Genomic DNA, 23,836 nt, shown 5'->3' with positions numbered 1-23,836 from the left:
CATTCTTTGATGACCTTATTGAGAACGATGTTGAAGAGTAGTGGGGAGAGCCTGTCACCCCGTCAGACACTGGTATTGAAGAGGAATGGTTGGGAGATTTCTCCTCTGAACTTGACTTTGGAAGTTGGTTAGCATTTGTTGGATGAGTTGTCATGTTTTTGGGTCAAGATTGCTTTCTTCAAGTATATTAAAGAAGGATTATCGATCATTGGAGTCGTAGGCTTTCTTGAATTTGACGAGTGTGCAGATGGTTGGGAGATTTCATGTGGCTCGAAGTTTTAATGTGGATTTCAGGTTGAAAATTTGTTCAGTGCATGATCTATGTTGTCTAAACCCTGTTTGGTAGTCACCAATTAGGGGCTCAAGCTGTTCTTGTGCGCATTGTAGGAGGCAGGCGGAGAGTATTTTGTAAGGGATGGGGAGGAGGGAGATTTCTCTGTAGTTATTTATGTTGGATTTGTTTCCTTTTTTGTGGAGTGGGTGGATGGGTGCACATTTTGAGTCGTCAGTGAGTTTTTCACTTTGCCAGGTTTCTTGGATGATCAGTGTGATTTCCTGAAGCGATCATGGCCTCAGATTCTTCAGTAATTCTGTGACAATTGCATCTTCTCCTGATGCCTTTCTTTTCTTGAGTTTCTTGACGTTGTGGTGGATTTTTTCTTGTGTTGGTGATTCTGCATCTGGTTTTGTGTGCTCTGGGACTAGGTGTTGCAAACATTCGTGTGGTTTGGGGCAGTTGAGGAGGTTGGAAAAGTACCATGCCAGTCCTTTGCAGTTTTCTTGGTTGGTGAGTGCAAGTTTTCCATCTCATTTGCTGAAAGTCAGATTTTGCCATGAGTAACCTTTAATTTTGCTGATGAAAGTCTGCTGTTGAAGTTTCTGAAGTTACCCTCTATTAATTTCAGTTGTTCAGTGATGTAGTCGCATTTTGTTTTCCTGTAGTCTGCTTGTAGATGTTGAGGAAGTGCTGTTGCGTTTCTAGTGATTTGTGGCTGTTGTATTTTTGGAAGACAAGTCGGCAGCTAATGATAGCTTGATCACAGTCAGAATTCCAGCAGGGGTGTTTTACCTTCTTTTGCAGTGGGATCAGGTCTTTGGCTTTTCTGATATTTTGTTGCGGAAGTCAGTCCAATTATTTACGAGTTCTTTCTCCCATTCTTCTGCTATTTTTGTTTTCTGAATTTTAAATACATCAAACTTGTGGATGTGGGCTTTTTTGTGGTGAACTCTCTTTGGGGAAAATTTTACTTTGATTCGTGTAATGTAGTGGTCCGAATTGATGTTCACACCCTGTCGGACTTGGACATCATATATGGTTCTGTAGTGGACGTGGGAGATGGGTAAGTAATTGATGTGGTATTCACAGAGTTGTTGGATTGGTGATCGCCACATTTTCTGTTTCTGTGTGGGTTTTCTGAAGTGGGTAGACATAATCTTTAGATCAAATTGTTGGCAGATATCAACCAGCCATGTGCAATTTGTGTTTTGTTGTGCAGCATTCTTTCCACTGATTTTTTGATAGATATTTTCCTTGCCAAGTTGAGCACTGAAGTCTCCCATTAGGATTTTCATGTCATCTTGATGAATTTTGCTCATGGTCTTTTAGAGTTGATTCTAGAATTTTTCGATGGTTTCGGGGTTCTTCTTATTGTCGATGTCGGTGGGGGCATATGCATTGATGAGGGTATACTTTTTGTTGGCGCTCTGGATGCACATTGTCATAAGTTGATTGTTGACGGTGAGATTTCCTTAAAGAATTTGATAGAGCTATGCACAAGGAAAGCCATGCTGAATATTGGTGCACCTTTCGTGACTTTCTGTTTTGTTTTGCTCTTAAAAACGCGGTAATTTCCATAGTCCACGGTTTAGTCATCGGTCAGTCATGTTTCTTGAAGAGCACGAATGAGGACTCGTTGGTCGATTTCTTGAGGGAGGTTGTGTAGTTTTCCTGTTTGAATGAGTGTGTTGACGTTCAGTGTTCTGATGAATGTTTTCTGTCTTTAAGGAAGTTTACCAGACATCTCCAACATTCTCTGCTGTGCTTGCCAGGACTCCGTCTCTTGATAGATGGATTGTGTACCTGGGGTAAAGTTGTGATTGCGTGCACAGTTCATGTTCACTTGTATTTCAGTGGTTTGGCCTGGTTTGTTCCAGGGCTGGCTAGGACCAGAGGTTTTTTGAGGTCTTTGGAACATATTGTTTTCAGCCGAGCTCACTGAGCTAACACACTGACCAGAGTATCAGTGATTTTCATACAGGTGTGAAAATGTGTTTTACTTTAATCAACTCTTCATATTGTGCACTTTTTAATATTTGGGTATCTGTAATATCTTTTTTGGAACTTGAGATTGTCACATAGACTAGTCCTACCTGTTAAGGTATGAGCTTCGCCAGCTGCACAGTTCCACTGTAGGACTTATCCTTAAAATGAATAGCCAGAATCTTCTTCTTAAGTTCAAGATTGGAGGTCTATCAATCTTTAACCACATTTCTAAAATCCTATTGGTGATGAGTGGGTCTCTTACAGTCTCTAATAATGTTTACAGACAAGTAGTTAGTACGTACACATGCAGAGCATAATAGTTCTTATTTCTTTAAGAAAGTAAAACTTCAGACAGTACAGATGAAGTGTATATGTATTGTCTCACATGCAGCTATATAGGAAAAGACACAGAGCTGTTATTAGCCACAAACTTTGTCCAAATACTCCTACTCATATTTCGATTGTGTACTGATGAGTATCATAAAACAAGTTCTCTCCACCTGGTTCTCATGAATGGAGATGTGTCTCAAAAAGTTTCCTGAGGTTAGGCTGAAGGAGAACAGCTATACCAGCCAAAGGCTAAGAGCAAAATGAATAGAACTGAGAATGGACTAACACTGATCTGTGTGAGCAAGAGTACAGATTGAAGCAAGAGTGAGACCTAAAAGCAGACTTAAGAGACTAACTGAAAATGGTGTGTGTGTGTGTGTGTGTGTGTGTTGGCCTTATAAAGACTCGCTCTAGGATATTTCAGAACTTTGTTTATGATAGTTTACCAATTCTGAGAGTCAGAAAGTTCATCTTTTGAAACTTCCTGGCAGATTAAACTGTGTGTGGCAATTGATTTTGTCATTGTATTTTGTTCATCTATTATTTCTCATGAGCAGTAGCTATTAAAGTTTGCAGTGCTATTTTGTGCTCAGAAATAAGAATCTCGAGTTTATGACCATGGGATCCATCTTGTATGTTCAAATTTAATAATTTTTAGTTAAGCACCCTTACTCATTAATTTGGGGGTCAGTAGATTCAGAAAAATCAGGCAATCAAAAGTGTGTCAACAGATCCTGGAAATTTACTACAATTTGGCTATAATTGGCACTGAAACTTTGGACCAGGTGAAATCTGTAATTAACAATATCTTTTAAACAAGTTAAATTTGGGTTAATATAAATAAAAGGAAAGAGAAAAATTAGCTCTTTAATTTGGAAGTGGGAGATTTTCCCTATGGCTACATGTGCGAAATTTTATAATTGCAATAAGTTTAGATGGTTGTTATTCCTGATGAAACTGATTAGTTCATGGCAACAAACTGAAGTTTTGTGGGGGTATTTGTTTCAGCCAGTTTGATAATTCGCATGATATGTGCTTAATGTAGAAACTTTATCAACGGAATTTTGAAAAGAAAATTTGCAATACTTATAGGGTGGTAGGCATCAATCTCCTTTGTCACAACATGTAGCTTTCATTATGTAAATAATGGAAACTGCACTAGTTACACTCCTGGAAATGGAAAAAAGAACACATTGACACCGGTGTGTCAGACCCACCATACTTGCTCCGGACACTGCGAGAGGGCTGTACAAGCAATGATCACACGCACGGCACAGCGGACACACCAGGAACCGCGGTGTTGGCCGTCGAATGGCGCTAGCTGCGCAGCATTTGTGCACCGCCGCCGTCAGTGTCAGCCAGTTTGCCGTGGCATACGGAGCTCCATCGCAGTCTTTAACACTGGTAGCATGCCGCGACAGTGTGGACGTGAACCGTATGTGCAGTTGACGGACTTTGAGCGAGGGCGTATAGTGGGCATGCGGGAGGACGGGTGGACGTACCGCCGAATTGCTCAACACGTGGGGCGTGAGGTCTCCACAGTACATCGATGTTGTCGCCAGTGGTCGGCGGAAGGTGCACGTGCCCGTCGACCTGGGACTGGACTGCAGCGACGCACGGATGCACGCCAAGACCGTAGGATCCTACGCAGTGCCGTAGGGGACCGCACCGCCACTTCCCAGCAAATTAGGGACACTGTTGCTCCTGGGGTATCGGCGAGGACCATTCGCAACCGTCTCCATGAAGCTGGGCTACGGTCCCGCACACCGTTAGGCCGTCTTCCGCTCACGCCCCAACATCGTGCAGCCCGCCTCCAGTGGTGTCGCGACAGGCGTGAATGGAGGGACGAATGGAGACGTGTCGTCTTCAGCGATGAGAGTCGCTTCTGCCTTGGTGCCAATGATGGTCGTATGCGTGTTTGGCGCCGTGCAGGTGAGCGCCACAATCAGGACTGCATACGACCGAGGCACACAGGGCCAACACCCGGCATCATGGTGTGGGGAGCGATCTCCTACACTGGCCGTACACCACTGATGATCGTCGAGGGGACACTGAATAGTGCACGGTACATCCAAACCGTCATCGAACCCATCGTTCTACCATTCCTAGACCGGCAAGGGAACTTGCTGTTCCAACAGGACAATGCACGTCCGCATGTATCCCGTGCCACCCAACGTGCTCTAGAAGGTGTACGTCAACTACCCTGGCCAGCAAGATCTCTGGATCTGTCCCCCATTGAGCATGTTTGGGACTGGATGAAGCGTCGTCTCACGTGGTCTGCACGTCCAGCACGAATGCTGGTCCAACTGAGGCGCCAGGTGGAAATGGCATGGCAAGCCGTTCCACAGGACTACATCCAGCATCTCTACGATTGTCTCCATGGGAGAATAGCAGCCTGCATTGCTGCGAAAGGTGGATATACGCTGTACTAGTGCCGACATTGTGCATGCTCTGTTGCCTGTGTCTATGTGCCTGTGGTTCTGTCAGTGTGATCATTTGATGTATCTGACCCCAGTAATGTGTCAATAAAGTTTCCCCTTCATGGGACAATGAATTCACGGTGTTCTTATTTCAATTTCCAGGAGTGTATTTATTTTTTGCTGCTTAGCACAATGTGCTTCGAAAATTTCTGCCTCTCTTGCGTCTTTTCAAAGTTAGACTGCAACAGGAAAATTGGACGGTACCGATTTCTGAGGAATGGAATGTTAGGAATAGTAAAATGGTATTTTTGTTTGTTTACGTACAGGTATTGTGCCTCTTCCATTACACAGAATGTATATGTAAACAAAACATGCTACAAATTTATTATGATGCTGCAGCCTCACAGAGAATTTGTACACAGTCAGAATTGTTACAGTGTTTTGGATCACATTATGTATGTATATAAGGTTTTAAATAATAAAATGTTTTTTTACCACTGTTGACTACTAAATTATTGATTACCTTTTTTCCTAATGAGGAAATGTACATATTTATGAAAATTGTCACTGTTATCATATGAAAGAGAGACATTTGAAGAAATTAACTGATTCACTGTCTAGCTTGACATTGATATATATATATATATTTTTCTCCTTGCATTTTGTGGTGCACAAAAATGTCAAGCTCCTCCATTAAATCCAATTTGAGATTTTTGGAAGTGGTGGAGTATCTTAAGATCTTCTATGTTGACAAATGGATGTCCAGTGTTTTTTGTGTGTGTTGCTATTGCTGATTTTGTAAATTGGTTGTGTGTAACATTTGATGTGTTCAGTGTATCTAATTTTAAAATTCCTACGTGTTAGTCCTATGTACCTGTTTGAACAAGTTTTACAAGTTATTTTCTATATTCTAGAGTCTGAGAATATATATATTTTTATTGTTTAAGGTGTGGACTAGTTTCTGTTGTATTTTGTTGTTTGTGGAGAAAGTTACTTTCGCTTCGAGACCTAAGTAATTTTGCTATTTATGGAAATGTTATCTACATAAGGTAGCCATTCATTTGATTGCACTATTTTTTCCCTCTAAAGAGTCAGGAATTTCTCTCATTTTTGTTATTTGTCTCTACATACTGTCTATCACTGAGCTGGGGAAGTAGTGTTGTGCTAAGCAGCAAAAAAATAAGTAACTGGTGAAGTTGTCATTATTTAAATCATGAAGGAAACATCTAACATGATGAACAAAATTAAATTGCTGAATTTGTGTCAAGCTACCAACTTTCTCTTTCCTGGTGATGGGCATTGGAGATTTGCTGATAACAGCTGGATTAATCTTTCATTATACAAACAAACGCAAATTGTGAGTGTTTCATCTCGTGAACACAACACACACTTTCACTTCACAAATGTATTTGCAACACATTTCAGTATACAAATGTAAACAATGTGAGAATCAAAGAGGTTAGGTCTTTACCCCCTTGCAGAGAACTTACTCAAGGAGGAGGGGCAGTAGTGAGAAAGTACTCCCTGGTCAGAAACTATGCTTTGGACTTTTTATTCATATGAAATTGAAAACTTACTCAAAGAATGTTCTTTTGCTCTGAAAATCTTCTGCAGAGAATGATCCCATTCTTATTCATAAGAACCAAAAAAGGTATACATAGCACATACATACACAGAAGAAAGAAACTATAGAAGTTTATATAGACATAACAGGGAAAACATTATTTGGCTGCTGAATCACTTTCTTCCTGAAAATCACCAATGTATAGTGAAAACTTTTTGCACTATTTAGCAGACCCAGGCTTGAAGATTGATGTAGGAGAAGGCTTCAGAATGTACCAGACAACTGTGATACACATTTTCATATTTTCTTCAGCAGGTTACCAAAAAGCACCATTGTAGATCCAGTTTCTGAGAAACGTAAATGAACGAGAAACAGCCAAAGTTAACTGGCAGTCACGACATCTGTTCCTCTGTGTGGTGGGGGCCATCGGTTGAATACACATACCAATAATGAAACATTATGCATGTTGAGACACATACGTTAATCGAAAGGGCTTGCGTTCTGTAATGTGCAGGCGATGTCTAACTACTGTGAAATGTTCATTAGTGTTAATTCCTCATGGCCTTGGTCTGTACATGATGCCAGGATATGGATAAAATCATACGTATACCAGATATTATGAGAGAACCAGTGTGATGCTTTAATTATATGAGGCAAAGATGTAGCATTGTGCTGTGGTTAATAACACTATTCCAAAATCCTAAAACGTCTGATGAGAGGGTTACAACAGGCTTCACCTTAAGAAAACTGTGATGATCGAATGGTGCTTTGGACAGATGGAAAGATGTTGCCCAGTTCTGCAGAACTAAATAATGCTTGTCCAAACAAAAATCAACAGTGTGATCATAGCCTGTTTGTTTTGCTGTGTTGTGCAAAACAAGATGATGAAGATTTTGAGGCACCTAGTGACGATGACAATCTTCCAGTATTTGGAGAAGAGGAAGCAGCAGGCATATATGACACAAACAGAAGATGGGAAATTGTGTATGTAATATGTCAGTTGTAGTGTGTGGGAGTTTGTTCCAGACATTGTATAAGTAAACCTAATTCATGTAATATTTGTAATTAAAATAATTTTTATTTATTTAGATACAACAAAATACCATTTTGATGAAAATAAACTGTGCTCTGTTGTCACATTAGAAAATGCAATTAAGTTTTCTTCTTCCTCTCTTATCAGTTTCACTTTTACAAAGAACGTTTGTTACTGGAACTTGTTACTCTATTGTTACACTTTCCCAGAAATTGTTTCAAGGGTGTGATGAAAGTAGTTGCCAGATACTACAATAAATTAGTGCGCAAATTGTTTAACCTGTACCAGTTCAAACAGAGACATGTTACTCGTATTGTTTCACTGAAAAGAAATGTTATCGAATAATTTCTTTAAGAGGGCAAGCTGTTGTGTAAATGAATAGTGCAAATAAACATTTCATTTAAAAAATAATTTTTAATTAATAAAAATGGTGTTCTGCTTTTCCATCACAAAATGCATTTATTGTTTTCCATTTTCATCTCTTGTCAGTTTTCTTTTCTCTTAAATACATCTAACTGGTGCAGCAATATCAGTCACTGTACTTCAGAATTTGGCAAATTGTCTCCTCTGTTTCCATGGTTAACCATCTTCCTCTGTGTTCTGTGAGGACCCAAAACCGGTAAGCATGCAGAGGCAGCTACTATGATTTCTGAGTCCACTATATCTGGATCACCTTAGATTAAAAATTTGGGGATGGTGGAGAAATGATTGTCTCGATAAGTTGAGTCCCAATAATTCTGATCGACGTATTCCTTGCTGGCCTCTGGGGAATTGAGACACGTAGATGCCCCAATTGCACAAGCTCCTAAAACAAATAAAAAGCAAGAATATTAGTGTGAGTCTAACTCCATATTTTGAAGTGAGTATGTACAAGGTGCGACCCAAAATATCCAAGAATTTCATTGTAAAATCAAAAAACTACACTTAAATCCTAATGTCCTCTGTCACCTTCAAAGTAGTCACCTCAGGCATTTATGAAACAATCCCAACACTGTTCCCATGTTTGAAAGCACTCCTGAAAGTCTGGAGGGTGAAGGCTGTATAGGACCCACTGTGATTTGCTTGGATGTCTTCAGTCAAGTTGAAATGTTGCCATTTTGACAAGAATTTCATCTTCAGGAACATGTAGAAACCGCGTGCTGCTAGGTCTAATGAGTAGGGAGGGTGGAAGACTGTTGCCATGTTCTTTTGGGCCAAGAACACAACTCTCGCCATTTGTGCAGAAAATTTTCCCTCATTCTCCTTGAAAGTTCCTGTTGACAGTCTGATCACGTGGGCAAACTTCTTATGCAGTATTTTCCAAATGTCCAAAAAAAATGATCAGCATTGACTTTACATTGATTCGAACTTGTCGAGCTCTTTCTGGCCTCAGAGAAGATTTTTTGCTTTGTGGTAATTGCTGCTTCATTTCAGGGTCATAACCATAGACCCAAGATTCACCACCTGTTATGTCTCTGGATAAGAATTTTGGACACTTTTGAACTCATTTGTTACACGTCAGTGCACATCTGAATTCTGAGCTTTTGTTGCTTGCTGCTGAGAAGACGAGCGAAAAACTACCCTAATTTGTCTGATGCTCAATTCATCAGCTAGAACTCATTGACAGGTACTATATGACAGACCAAGTCAGTTACAAACATCATGAATTGTCTGCCTTCGGTCTTCTCGAATCACGTCATGCACTTTAGTGATCATTTCCAGTGTTGTGTATGTTGACAGTTGACCAGAATGTTTGTTGATCTTCCCCAGATTCTCAGCCTTCCTTGAAGCTCTCGAACCATGCAAATGTTCGTGCTTGAATTGGCAGACTCTCACCAAATGCCTCTGTCAGCATGGAGTGGGTTTCAGCTGCAGTTTTCTTCAGCCTGAAGCAGAATTTGATGCAGATCTGTTGCTCCATCACGTTTTCCATTTCACAATTTCCAGAAACACTGAAATACATCCTGACATGCACTACTACAACTCACAATAGTACGTGCCAAAGGTAACGCAACTTTGTGCCACGGTAGCTAAGAAGTACTTCAAGACATCTAGCAGCATATAAATAATGTAAATAATAATATGCTTCTGCTTGTAAGGATGAGAATACAGATCAGATAATTAATAATATTTCAAAGTATTAATCTTAAACAATATTATTTCCTCATACATTGTATAGCATGCGAACAATGTCATTGGTGGCTGAGGTCATGCATTTGCTAAGTATTTTTACATTACCATGTGCCTTGCACATTATCAAAACAAAATATCGGACTTCTTGCAGTAAAATTTCTGTGAAGATTGATTTACGGTTCTTGTATGCTAGGACTTTATAATTTTCCATCAGATTGCACACTAACCTCTGCGATGTCGCAGCCACTTAAGTCATTTTTAAAACTACTAAAATGAAAAAAAGACATAGAGATTAATAAAATATAGATTCAAGAAATCGAATATGCACATACATTTTGAATAGACACTTGCATATAAATGATGATTGTTGCTTGGCAGTATATTAATGTAAATGAGTACGTCGATGTGCCTCTTTAAATCTGCCTATGTTCAGTACGTAACAAAATGTCTGGAGAGTCAGAGCAATGACAAAATGCGTCTGTACAGAAAGAATTATCTCACCACTCTGAATAGTGAGAGAGGAGTCAGAGCTGAAGTACAATATTAAAATATTTGCTGTTTTTTCACTGCAAGTACATATTGTTTATCGATAGTACTTTATATTATGTCTTTGACAGCACAAAAGTTTACATTATCGCTTTTGCGTGCAGTTGAGTCCTTAAAAGCAGAATGTCATACTGCTCCTGGCTTGACTGGTACAATGAAATTTTCGGGTATTTTGGACAGTACCTTGAACGAGGGTAAGTCAAAAATTATCTGCAATGTACCTATACCTCCTACTGCAATACAAATAGCACTTTTATGTTAATATCATTTGTCAGTATACTACCTTGCTTTTCCATAAGACTTGATTCATTGTTGTGCAAGCTACCTTATGCTCGCAGAAAAGGTTTTCGGCTGAGCAGCAAGCCACCCGTGCACGGTGTCCTTCACTTTTGGATCCGAGGTGAACCGATGGCCCATAATGCCTCTTTGAGTTGTAGTTAGAAGGTGCAAGATCAGGACTACACAAAAAATGAGCCATTACTTCAAACTCGAGTTTTCGGAGTGTTTTAGCAGTGTGGATAGTGGTATGTGGATGTTGTCGTGTAATACACCACCACCTTTTGACAGTAGTCCTCGGTGTTTGCTTCGAATTGCAGTGTTTAGCCTGTCAGTAATAGTCCCACTATGGTTTGTTGTTGTACTACTCTCCTGATAACATTCCAGTACTGGTCACTGAGAGTGCCAAAAATTGGTAAGCATCAATTTTCCTGCGGATTGTTGGGTTTGGAACTTTTCCTTGCTGGGTGATTGTGAATGTTTCCGTTCCATACTCAGCTGTTTACTCCATGTATTCCATCACCAGTGATGGTTATGTCTAAGAAACTGTCACATTAATTACCATAATGATCCAAATGTTTGTGGCAAATGTCCAAGCGCATTTGTTTATGCAACACTGTAAGTTGTTTTGGGACCCATATTGAAGGCTTTATGAAACCCAGATCTGTTGTGGATGATTTTGTAGGGAGAACCATGACTAATATGCAGATGATGCGCCACGTCATCAGTTGTCACCTGTTGTGCACATTCAGTGTTGTCATCATTTGTAGCTGTGGATGGTCGTCCGGCTCCTTCCTTGTGCATCACACTTGAGCGATCATTTCTGAATTTTGCAATCCGTTCATAGACACTCCATTGCAGCAAGACACTCTACCTTATTGTGCCAAAATTCTTTGATAGATTGTGGTGCCTTATACCACTTCAGACATCAAAGACCGGTTCACTGCTCATTGTTTCTCTTCAGTGCAAACTTTTACTGGCGTGGTCAATTTGCATCAAAGTGAAGGTGAATGCAGGAATTACAATCAGACTTTTATATACAGGATCTCAACAGCATAACAATAAAATAAATGAGGATGAAGGTTGGTATAAACAGTGTAAGAAAAGGTATGTCAATATTGCAGATAATTTTTGACTTACACTTTCATAACAAGCAGGTTTATGCGGAAGTATTGGAGAGGCTTGTCCAGTTTTATGCATGCTCCGCTGTACTTGTTTAACTGAAAATTCATCTAAAGATCAGAATTGTTTCATTACTGCAGAATAAAAATAAGTTCACTAGTTCGTAATTTGAAAGTGTTAAGCACTTAATGAAAAATGGAGAGAAGGGAACTTAGCAGGAATTTTGTTGGCACTGCAGTCATCCCCATCCAAAAACTTCAGAAACAGCTCTTCCCATTTCTTTTAATATGATTTTCATGTTCCCTGTCTTTTTAAGATTTGGCTTCAAATTAATCCATGACTTCATATTATGCACTTTTTTAATATTTGCACATCACTAATTTTTTTCTCTGAACATTGTCATGTAACGATGCTGAATTTACTGTAAACTTTGTCTTCTCCCTCCTTGCAGTTGGAGTTCGCAATTTATTTGCCAGTGAATAGTCCTTTTTTTTTTTTTTTATTAGCTTGATTGGCCAGATTGAACCACTTGAGTCATTCCGTGTTCACCTTCTCTTTGAAGATTGGACTACTAGCTTCTTGTACTCAGTCCAGTACTTTTTCATTCATTCCGAACACAGTTTTCTTAACTCGTCTGAAATCTCTGCCAGTCTTCTGTGTGTCATTTCTGCTGAAAATTTATGATTCGTAAGGAGAGTGTTTTTGTTCTCTGCATCAGTAATTCTAAGACCAACTGCTTCAAGATCTTGCTGCATTTCTTTGACCCACTGTCCTCCTGTCTTCTTTCTGAGACTTCTCGTCACTAGTTGTTTTAAAATCCTGTTGTTGGGTAGTTGTAAGACGTGAAAGAAATATGAGATTCTTTTCTTCTTCATTGTGATGGTGGTTGGGTCAATCTCACAATAGACAGTTTCATTAGGGAGGATTTTACGGACTCTATCAACATGGTATTTTTTATTGATGCATGTTCTGATAAATCTTTGTTCAGTCTTGAGGAGTTGATTGGTTCTTCTTTCATTTTTAATTTTGAACAGATGTTGACAAGCATAAGTTGGTTCCGGGAGGGTTACAGTATTGTAATGTTGGATCTTAGTGTCTGTTCAGGCATTTCTTAATTATATGTTAACCAGGTTAGAAATTGTGCTTTTTTCATTTTGTTGGTTCTATTTATGCTGAAAGCAAGGGGAAACTACAACCGTAATTTTTCCTGAGGACATGCAGCTTTACTGTGTGATTAAATGATGATGGCGTCCTCTTGGGTAAAATATTCCGGAGGTAAAATAGTCCCCCATTCGGATCTCCGGGCGGGGACTACTCAAGAGGACGTCGTTATCAGGAGAAAGAAAACTGGCGTTCTACGGATCGGAGCGTGGAATGTCAGATCACTTAATCGGGCAGGTAGGTTAGAAAATTTAAAAAGGGAAATGGATAGGTTAAAGTTAGATATAGTGGGAATTAGTGAAGTTCGGTGGCAGGAGGAACAAGACTTTTGGTCAGGTGATTACAGGGTTATAAATACAAAATCAAATAGGGGTAATGCAGGAGTAGGTTTAATAATGAATAAAAAAATAGGAGTGCGGGTTAGCTACTACAAACAGCATAGTGAACGCATTATTGTGGCCAAGATAGACACAAAGCCCATGCCTACTACAGTAGTACAAGTTTATATGCCAACTAGCTCTGCAGATGATGAAGAAATAGATAAAATGTATGACGAGATAAAAGAAATTATTCAGGTAGTGAAGGGAGACGAAAATTTAATAGTCATGGGTGACTGGAATTCGTCAGTAGGAAAAGGGAGAGAAGGAAACATAGTAGGTGAATATGGATTGGGGGGAAGAAATGAAAGAGGAAGCCGCCTTGTAGAATTTTGCACAGAGCATAACTTAATCATAGCTAACACTTGGTTCAAGAATCATGAAAGGAGGCTGTATACATGGAAGAAGCCAGGAGATACTGACAGGTTTCAGATAGATTATATAATGGTAAGACAGAGATTTAGGAACCAGGTTTTAAATTGTAAGACATTTCCTGGGGCAGATGTGGATTCTGACCACAATCTATTGGTTATGAACTGCAGATTGAAACTGAAGAAACTGCAAAAAGGTGGGAATTTAAGGAGATGGGACCTGGATAAACTGAAAGAACCAGAGGTTGTAGAGAGTTTCAGGGAGAGCATAAGGGAACAATTGACAGGAATGGGGGAAAGAAATACAGTAGAAGAAGAATGGGTAGCTCTGAGGGATGAAGTGGTGAAGGCAGCAGACGATCAAGTAGGTAAAAAGACGAGGGCTAATAGAAATCCTTGGGTAACAGAAGAAATACTGAATTTAATTGATGAAAGGAGAAAATATAAAAATGCAGTAAATGAAGCAGGCAAAAAGGAATACAAATGTCTCAAAAATGAGATCGACAGGAAGTGCAAAATGGCTAAGCAGGGATGGCTAGAGGACAAATGTAAGGATGTAGAGGCTTGTCTCACTAGGGGTAAGATAGATAATGCCTACAGGAAAATTAAAGAGACCTTTGGAGAGAAGAGAACCACTTGTATGAATATCAAGAGCTCAGATGGAAACCCAGTTCTAAGCAAAGAAGGGAAGGTAGAAAGGTGGAAGGAGTATATAGAGGGTTTATACAAGGGTGATGTACTTGAGGACAATATTATGGAAATGGAAGAGGATGTAGATGAAGACGAAATGGGAGATAAGATACTGCGTGAAGAGTTTGACAGAGCACTGAAAGACCTGAGTCGAAACAAGGCCCCGGGAGTAGACAACATTCCACTAGAACTACTGATGGCTTCGGGAGAGCCAGTCATGACAAAACTCTACCATCTGGTGAGCACGATGTATGAGACAGGCGAAATACCCTCAGACTTCAAGAAGAATATAATAATTCCAATCCCAAAGAAAGCAGGTGTTGACAGATGTGAAAATTACCGAACTATCAGTTTAATAAGTCACAGCTGCAAAATACTAACGCGAATTCTTTACAGACGAATGGAAAAACTGGTAGAAGCTGACCTCGGGGAAGATCAGTTTGGATTCCGTAGGAATGTTGGAACACGTGAGGCAATACTGACCTTACGACTTATCTTGGAAGAAAGATTAAGAAAAGGCAAACCTACATTTCTAGCATTTGTAGACTTAGAGAAAGCTTTTGACAATGTTGACTGGAATACTCTCTTTCAAATTCTGATGGTGGCAGGGGTAAAATACAGAGAGCGAAAGGCTATTTACAATTTGTACAGAAACCAGATGGCAGTTATAAGAGTCGAGGGGCATGAAAGGGAAGCAGTGGTTGGGAAAGGAGTGAGACAGGGTTGTAGCCTCTCCCCGATGTTATTCAATCTGTATATTGAGCAAGCAGTAAAGGAAACAAAAGAAAAATTCGGAGTAGGTATTAAAATTCATGGAGAAGAAGTAAAAACTTTGAGGTTCGCCGATGACATTGTAATTCTGTCAGAGACAGCAAAGGACTTGGAAGAGCAGTTGAACGGAATGGACAGTGTCTTGAAAGGAGGATATAAGATGAACATCAACAAAAGCAAAACGAGGATAATGGAATGTAGTCAAATTAAGTCGGGTGATGCTGAGGGAATTAGACTAGGAAATGAGACACTTAAAGTAGTAAAAGAGTTTTGCTATTTAGGGAGTAAAATAACCGATGATGGTCGAAGTAGAGAGGATATAAAATGTAGACTGGCAATGGCAAGGAAAGCGTTTCTCAAGAAGAGAAATTTGTTAACATCGAGTATAGATTTAGGTGTCAGGAAGTCGTTTCTGAAAGTATTTGTATGGAGTGTAGCCATGTATGGAAGTGAGACATGGACGATAACTAGTTTGGACAAGAAGAGAATAGAAGCTTTCGAAATGTGGTGCTACAGAAGAATGCTGAAGATAAGGTGGGTAGATCACGTAACTAATGAGGAGGTATTGAATAGGATTGGAGAGAAGAGAAGTTTGTGGCACAACTTGACTAGAAGAAGGGATCGGTTGGTAGGACATGTTTTGAGGCATCAAGGGATCACAAATTTAGCATTGGAGGGCAGCGTGGAGGGTAAAAATTGTAGAGGGAGACCAAGAGATCAATACACTAAGCAGATTCAGAAGGATGTAGGTTGCAGTAGGTACTGGGAGATGAAGAAGCTTGCACAGGATAGAGTAGCATGGAGAGCTGCATCAAACCAGTCTCAGGACTGAAGACCACAACAACAACAACATTTATGCATGTTGCTTTCTCACCCAAGTTGTGCAAAATAATTTCTCCAGTATATTTAAATTGTAGAACTATGTTAATTGTTTTATCTTTTATGAAGATTTTATCTACGCAAAGAGGTTTCATGGGCATGATTTCAGTTTTCTCAAAGGATATTTGTAATCCTACTTTTGAAGCAATTTTCTGGAGACTTGTGATCTGAGCATGAACTTCTTCCATATCAAGGGCTCAGAGAGCTAAATCGTCAGCAAACCCAAGGCAGTTTGCTCTTATTGCTGGTTTTCCTCCAATTTTGATTTTACATTGATTTTCTTTTTGCCAGATTGCCATGATCTAATCAAGGGCCACATTGAAAAGCAAAGAGGACAATACATCACATTGTCTGAGTCCTGTTTCTATTGCGGCAGGCTTTTTACATTCCTCCTCTAAACTTCACATTTGAATTTGTGTTAGTTAAAGTTAGCTGAATGAGTCTTACCAGATTGGGATGGAAGCCATACGATCTAAGGCTTTTTAGAAGTGTGGGTCTATGAACACTATCATATGCTTTTCTTAAAATCTATGAATGAGACAAATAACTGTTTGTTTCTGTACTTGCAATACTCCATCATTAGTTTCAACCTAAGAATTTGGTTTGAGCAGCTTCTGTATGATCGAAATCCTCCTTGATATTCTCGAAGTTGTGGTTCCAGAATGTTTTTGATCCTATTGTAAATTATGCAGGAGAAAATTTTGTATGTGCAGTCCAGAAGGGTTATTCCTCTGTAATTATCTGGGTTGATTCTATCTCCTTTTTTAAATAATGGATGGATTATTTCTGAGGTCCAGTGCTCTGCAATTTTCTCTGTGATCCACATTTCAATTAGATGTTGGTGGAGATTTATGACTGCAGGTGTTCCAGAATTGTACCAGATTTCTGCAAATACATGGTCTTCACCACATACCTTGTAATTTTTTAGTTCCTGAATTGAGACCTCTACCTCATTGATAGTTGGAGGATCAATTGGGTCTGAGGTGGTTAGAATAAGTGCTTCGGTGTCTACTTGAAATGTTTCCAGTGGGTCATCACAATTTAAAAGTTTGTTGAAAGTGTTTGCAAAGATCTCTGCATTTTCTTGATTACTATGCGCCAATTTTTCTAACTTCTCTCTCAGCATCAATGTTGTGGACTTTTTACGATATCTCTACATCCACGCAGCCCACAATGCCATAATCAATGTGATCAGTTCATCTTCAATGAACTACGCACATCAACACATGTATGTCTGTGTGATGATGCGATTCGGCTGCCTCTCACTTCCACATACTCTGGTTAATACAAACTGCTCTTGAGGGGACCCAACACTCTCATCATCCACAAGGGCAAGGGAGGAGGCATGGAGACAGTCTCAATGGAAAAACTCAAACTTGCCTTCATTGCTCTTCCCCAAGATGAACTACCATGCAACCCACCTGTGCCGACACCTGCAGCACACGCCCCTGTGACCACACCTGTCTCCACTTTGTCTCAAGTGACACCCTTGTCCCGCCACCTGCTACACTGCAAATTTTCATTGGCTTTGCTCTCTGAAACTCCAATAGTACTGCCTCTTTGTGTGCCAACTTCATGTCCAGGTTCCTGCCATTTCCAGCTCTGTCGAGAAACGGCCCAGCCCTGCCTCTGTTCAGGTGGCCTGCCACAGGCATGAGTTTGTCACCACCTAAAGTCCTTGCGGAGGATAGTAGTCGGATGAGGCACAATGCGCCATCGATCCAGGCTGTAGTCTCTGCAGCTTTTCAAGTGGGGGAGCTCGTTTGGTGACCACAATATTGACTAACTGATCAACGCCAGTGAAATGACTGTGTACGAACTTCTTAGAGATGTATTCATGGCTTCTTAAATGTGTGTTGAGGTTTTATATATCTGTGCTCCTCGTAAGTGTTTTGATGCTTAATAAATTGTTTACTGTGCTCTGTGACAGAGTGGTTCATTCATAGTTGAGATAACTCAGAAATTCCTTTCATTATCTCCTACATACTTTTTTGTGATCTACTTTTATGGGGGGACATTCTTATTTGTAACAAATGTTATTCTGACAATTCATAAAACCAAAAGTGGCGGATCAAGAATTCTTAAAAATCGCATGTATGAATGATTTTATTTTAGAGTTAAAAGTGTATAATGAATAAATATGATTACTTTTCCAAAATGTAAAATACTCAGTCACCAAGAAGATACCTTTTTTCCCCCTTGCCTCTACGATAAATTGTATGAATGAAACACTCTGTAGAAGTGAGACACTCTCAGTATTCCTTATTCTGCGGAATGGGACTGCATACATATGATCTTACATTCATTTGCATTTAAATCCTTTCCATTGGGCAGTGTTACATCAGCGTACATATAGTGTGATATGTGTCAATGTCATCAAAGTAAGACTTGTGTAAAGACAAATTTACATTTGAAATGCTAATTGGGGCATAATCCAACTTATTAAAAATGAAGAGGTATTTTTTTAATATCTGGAAAGAGTGTATATTTTGATGTTCTACCAATACCATCAGGAGTGTTGAGAAAGAATACAAATAAAATGTGCATGTCTAAATTTTATTGGTGAAAATATACATAATGTAGATGAATTTAACTTCAAGTGAGTCAGAATAAGTCAGTGACTATTCAGTTATAGTTGTGTGTTCAATGAGATAAAACGCAGGTATAGCACATATATCAAAATGTACTGGGTGGTTACATGAGGGATGTTCAATAAGTAATACAACATATTTTTGCTCAGGCCATTTTGGTTGAAAAAATGTGGAATTTGTTGTGGGACATCATGGAATATTCCTGTTTCAGCCCTACAGTTTCATGAAATTCCAGTAGGTGGCAGCACTATACATAACCTTCAAAATGGCGACTAACAGATTTGAATTCAAAGCAGAGAGCTGTCATAGTGTTTCTTTTGCAGAAAACCAGATAGTTGCAGATATTCATAGGTGCTTGTGGAATGTCCTCAGAGGGCTGGCAGTGAACGAAAGCACGGTGAGTTGGGCAAGGCACCTGTCAACATTGCAATAAAGTCATGCAAACGTGTCCGATCTCCCAGCTGCACACAGCTACAATGCTTGCAGTGTTGCAATATGCAGACACTCATTCGAGGTGATTGACAGATCACAATCAAACACATCACTTCTCAACTGGTCTGCTGACACATTTGCCCGCCAGATGGGGTACTCAAAGGTTTGTGCCCACTGGGTTCAGTTACAATGAACCATCTGTGCATTGTTGCTTGCAGGTTACAAGGCTTATCTTGAATTTTTTGTCGAACATCAGCACGTGCGATGAAATATGGGTCCTCACTTTGAACCAGAAACAAAATGGCAATCCGTGGCGTGAGCCACTCAACCTTTCTTCTGAACAAAAATTTCAAAGCTGCACCCACAACTGATAAAGCCGTAGAGACAGTCTTCTGGGACTCTGAAGTCGTTATCATTCTGTTTGATGTAATCCCTCATGTGCAACAGTCAACGCTGAAGAGTATTGTGCTACTCTCAGGGAATTGAAGAAGTGACTTCTGTGAGTTCGTCACAACAAAGATGAAAACCAACTACTCCTTCTCCATGACAATGCAAGGCATCACTGAAGTCTGTGCACCGGCTACCAGCTCACAAAACTTCATTGGGCTGTTCTTCCTCAACCACACTATAGCCAAAATATTGCACCTTCCAATTTCCATCTGTTTTGCTCAATGAAGGATGCCTTATGTGGGAAGCAGTATGTGGATCATGGGGAAGATATTGATGCAGCAAGGTGTTGGCTCGGGTGTCAACCAGTAGTGTGTTACCATGTGGGTGTAAAGGCCCTACAAATAAGGTTGCAAAAGGCCATCACATCGACTGGAGATTAAGTTATATAATAGAGTTTTGTTGCCAAAAGAGTGGGGAATGTGAATGCAAAAAAGACACACATACAAATGTTCCCAAATGTAATTAATTAGGAATGCAACACGGGCAGAAAAGGTCAACAAGTGAGAAAGGCATAATGTTGATATAATTAACTGCTGTGTATGCAATTTGTTCAATATGAGCACCGGAGACAACGATGACATGCTGTACAGTGCCTGATTTGCACCTGATGGCCAAATTTAGAAGTCATTTTTCCTCAGAATAAACAGGTTCTGCATTAAAATATCTACCAAGTTTCGCTGCCATACAATAACTACAGCCTGCACAGGATCTCTGAACACCTGCATTTTAATTGTAACCACCCTGTAATAAGCAGTTTAAGACTTGTATTGCATTTGCGTGTTTTAGCTGTTGAAGCCATAGCTGGATACAAGCAGGACAGGTTGCAACACCATGCAACAGAACAATAAAATTTTGTGGCATCCTACTTGTTTCCACATTGTTGTGGTTAGTGCATCATGGTAGTAACAAATATTTTGAAGAAGAAAATTTTGGTTACAGTTAGTCCAGCTTTGATGCCATGCTCCATGCTAAGCTATTGTGTCCAAGGTCATTCATCTATGCCTAACTACTGCAGCCTACAGCCATTTGAACTTCACTAAAGTAAGCACATCTTGGTCCCCCCCTGCCATTTACATCAGCATCTCCCCTCCAACCTTCTGCATTGTCCTGTAGCACCAAGTTTCAAGTTATCTTCTTGCCTGAATTATCTTCCAAACTTCATTTCTGTAAAAGACCACACTCCAAAAAAAGATTGAACACAAATTTTCAATATTAACAAATTTAACTCTTTCTGATACTTATTGCAACTCTGCATTTTATATCTTCCTACTTCAGCCATAGTGTTATTTTCCTACCCAGATAGGTAAGAAATTTTCTAATTCCCTTAACCTCACTGGATTTAATTAGATATTCTTTGCTCTTGATGTTCATTTCATCTCTTATCAAGACAGTCAGCTCTTCATCCCTTGCCAACTACAATGTCATTGGTAAACTTTAAACTGTTTCTTCTTCTTCTTGGACTGTAATCTCCAAATTTTGCTTTGTTTTCCATCATAGCATGGTCAGTTTACAGATTGAACAGAACAACCCTGTCCATCCCTTCTCACTGCTGACCATACAGCAATTAAGCATCCAAGAACATGGTTTTGCAATGGGAGAACAGGGCAGCAAGTAAGTGCCAAAATTAGCAATATGATGTGGGTAGTAGTGGTTGGAGAAGCGGGGTGGGGGGGGGGGGGGGCAAAAGGAGAGGGAAGGTGTGGAAATAATGACAGACCAACTACTTTTTATAGAAATATATTTATTACAGAAATGTATACATGTTTCAGTAATATGAAAATATTCTTCAATAAATAAAATATTTATTCATGTATTCCAATAACATCAAAATACTCTATACTGAATTAACCAATTGGTTAATTTCAAATGTTAACACACAACTTGCAATGAAGGTGTAAATTTCACTCCTTGCACAAATCTGCCTTTACCAACTCATTGCTCATGTTGTCTTACTGTTTTTCCACAACACATGGGTGTATCAAATTATTGAGAGGCAGACAAAGTTGTCAATTTGTAAAATCCAAGACACAAATGGACTCACCATTGGCCAGTACTTGCCTAACTGCCAGAGCTGCTAGTAGGAACACTTAAATAGAACACAGCAATATTTGCATTCAAAGAATAGATTCATTGTTGAGGGAGGAAAGAGGAATTGATTGGAGTTTGGATAGGGTGCCAGATCATCCACGCACCAAGAGGCTAAGAGAGAGACCCCTCTGTCATGAGGAGGAAAAATTACAAAAACATATAGTTTTCAGTTATAAAGTGATGTATAATTGGTGGATTAAAAGAGGAAGTGAGGTTAGTACGATTTGGAGGAAAAGGGTTTTCCTTTTAGGGAAACTGAAGGAGAATAAACAATAAATATAAAATTCTAGCATACAGCCTGTAGGAAAAAGGGGTTAGGTGTTTGAGTAACTGAAGTTATGTCAAAGAGAATGGTACGATGCTGGAAAAAGTAAACTTCTCCAGAGTTCAGTGCTGACCAGGAGGATACTTGTGTGGCATAGAAGGCAAACGTTCTCTTGGGTCATGTCACAGACCACACTTCTCAACTAGATGGCCTCAAATCAGACAAGTCTTCTGAAATCACTGATTCAAGTAATTTGGTAGTCATCCCCATAAAGAAAGTCATGCAGTAATCATGTCAGTTGTTAATATACCTCAAATTTTGTATGATTACCCAGTTGTGGTGTGTAAGTACATGACTGCGGGTACATGCACAATGTAGGTTATACAATGGGAATGATGGTAGGTATAGAATCACTGCCCCATGGAAAGTGCCCTCCAGACAAAAATCATGCATGTTGCAAATGAGGTTACAGAGGTTGGGAGGGGGGGGGGGGAGAATTGTTGGGAAGATAATGCAGATCCAAAAAAGGTATCTACTGAATCACCAAAGGTCCAAGAGATTGTGTGTAACAAGAAGAATGCTTCTGCGATTATAGGTGCTGGAGAAGGCCCGCAGGGTTATTGTGGGAGATATACCACTTTTCAACAGGCACTGTGACAAGTTTCTCAATTTAGAATCCTATAAGGCAGACTGGCCAGTAAGTGACATTTGATAAAATTTAGAACAAGCTAACATTTAGACCACGATGGTATATATTTATATTCCAACTGTAGGAAAACAGTCACTGGTTCAACAAAGATACACAATAACATTACAACAATAATCACAGCCAATATAAAGCATCAGTTTTAGCACTGAAGTCAACAACACGTTACCAACAACAATGTTACAGAAAATAGCATAACAATATATAACATCAATAACTAGATCAAAGAATTTGTACAGTACAAGCATATAGCAAATGACAGCCACTTATTTTGTAATAAATAAATAGAATGTACACTTGTGTGCACTATAGACGATCATCAGGATATACTTCATGTTTTATTAAGAGTGCATTTAATTGTGATAGTTTTCCTGTTCAAACTATTACTTTTTATTGTCAAGGAATTATGTCACCTTATAGCTAACCATTATATTTTGTTTTAAATTGTGCCATCAGCTTTTGCTGGGTAGCCAATATTAGGATATGAAAGCAATGCCAGCTAACAGGAAATAAAAATTGTAACCCAAATTTCAGATAAACTTTTCACATCTCAGTTTTATCTATATACCAAAGGTGCACTAGTGCTATGAAGTTTACAAATGGCTTCTTAACATGTTTGAATCACAACACAGTGTAACAGTTGACAAATCTGAACTACAAAATTTCATGGAAAGAGGAAACACTAATATCCCATCCTTCATGCACCTAAACACTAACAAAACTGATTTACCAACACACCTCGTCACATAATAAAAATATAACCATGGGGACTACATCCATGGCTTTTCAAAGTGACAGTTAATCCAGCCAAGTACTGCCAGGTTGGGGCCCCCTGATATTGATTAAATTTGTTTGTTAAATTCACTGTTCTCCATTCACAGGTTTGCAAAATAAGTATGTAGATGTACCAACAACACTTGCCAAATTTAACCTCACCTTTAAAGTAGCTGTCACACTATGTCCATTTCCAAATGGCAGCAGAAGAAAAAACACAAGATTTTACATATGAAAGCCTTCAGAGCCAGTGGATCCTCCTCCTAGCAGAAAGGTTGAAGGGAAAGGAAGAAAGGTGAAAAAAGTACTGGAGAGGTTTAAGAGAAGGGGTAGAGTTCAGAGTAGTCCCTCAGAACCCCAGGTCAGGGGAGACTTACTGGACAGGGTGAGAACCTACAGCCTCTAAGAAAATTGAGTTAGATGGTGTTTTGATAATGGAAGTTATGTCCAAGAGGTGTTCGGTAAATCTCCCCTGACCAGGGGTTCTGGGTGACTTTTCTGGACTCTACCCCTTTTCCTAAACCTCTCAAGTCCTCTCCCTTCACCCCTCTTCCTTCCCCTTTAACCCTTCTGCCAGAGGAAGGAGCACTTGCTTCGGAAGCTTGGATATTTGAA

At 39.6% G+C, this 23,836-nt stretch overlaps 1 protein-coding gene across 1 annotated transcript in view; it reads right to left on the bottom strand.

The window, feature by feature from the left end:
* Positions 1–8,169: 8,169 nt before the first annotated feature.
* The window catches only part of LOC126215062 (F-box/LRR-repeat protein 7-like), a 67,109-nt gene continuing 51,442 nt past the window's right edge, over positions 8,170–23,836 (bottom strand). The window contains exon 9 of the mRNA XM_049941711.1: positions 8,170–8,415. Coding sequence (XP_049797668.1) covers positions 8,285–8,415 — 131 coding nt within the window. The 3' untranslated portion in view covers positions 8,170–8,284. The remainder of the gene's footprint in view (positions 8,416–23,836) is intronic.

Source organism: Schistocerca nitens, chromosome 12, assembly GCF_023898315.1.
Source record: "Schistocerca nitens isolate TAMUIC-IGC-003100 chromosome 12, iqSchNite1.1, whole genome shotgun sequence".
NCBI classification, from domain to species: domain Eukaryota; kingdom Metazoa; phylum Arthropoda; class Insecta; order Orthoptera; family Acrididae; genus Schistocerca; species Schistocerca nitens.
Note: the sequence above shows the minus strand (reverse complement) of the source record. Positions and strands in the feature narration are given on the sequence as shown.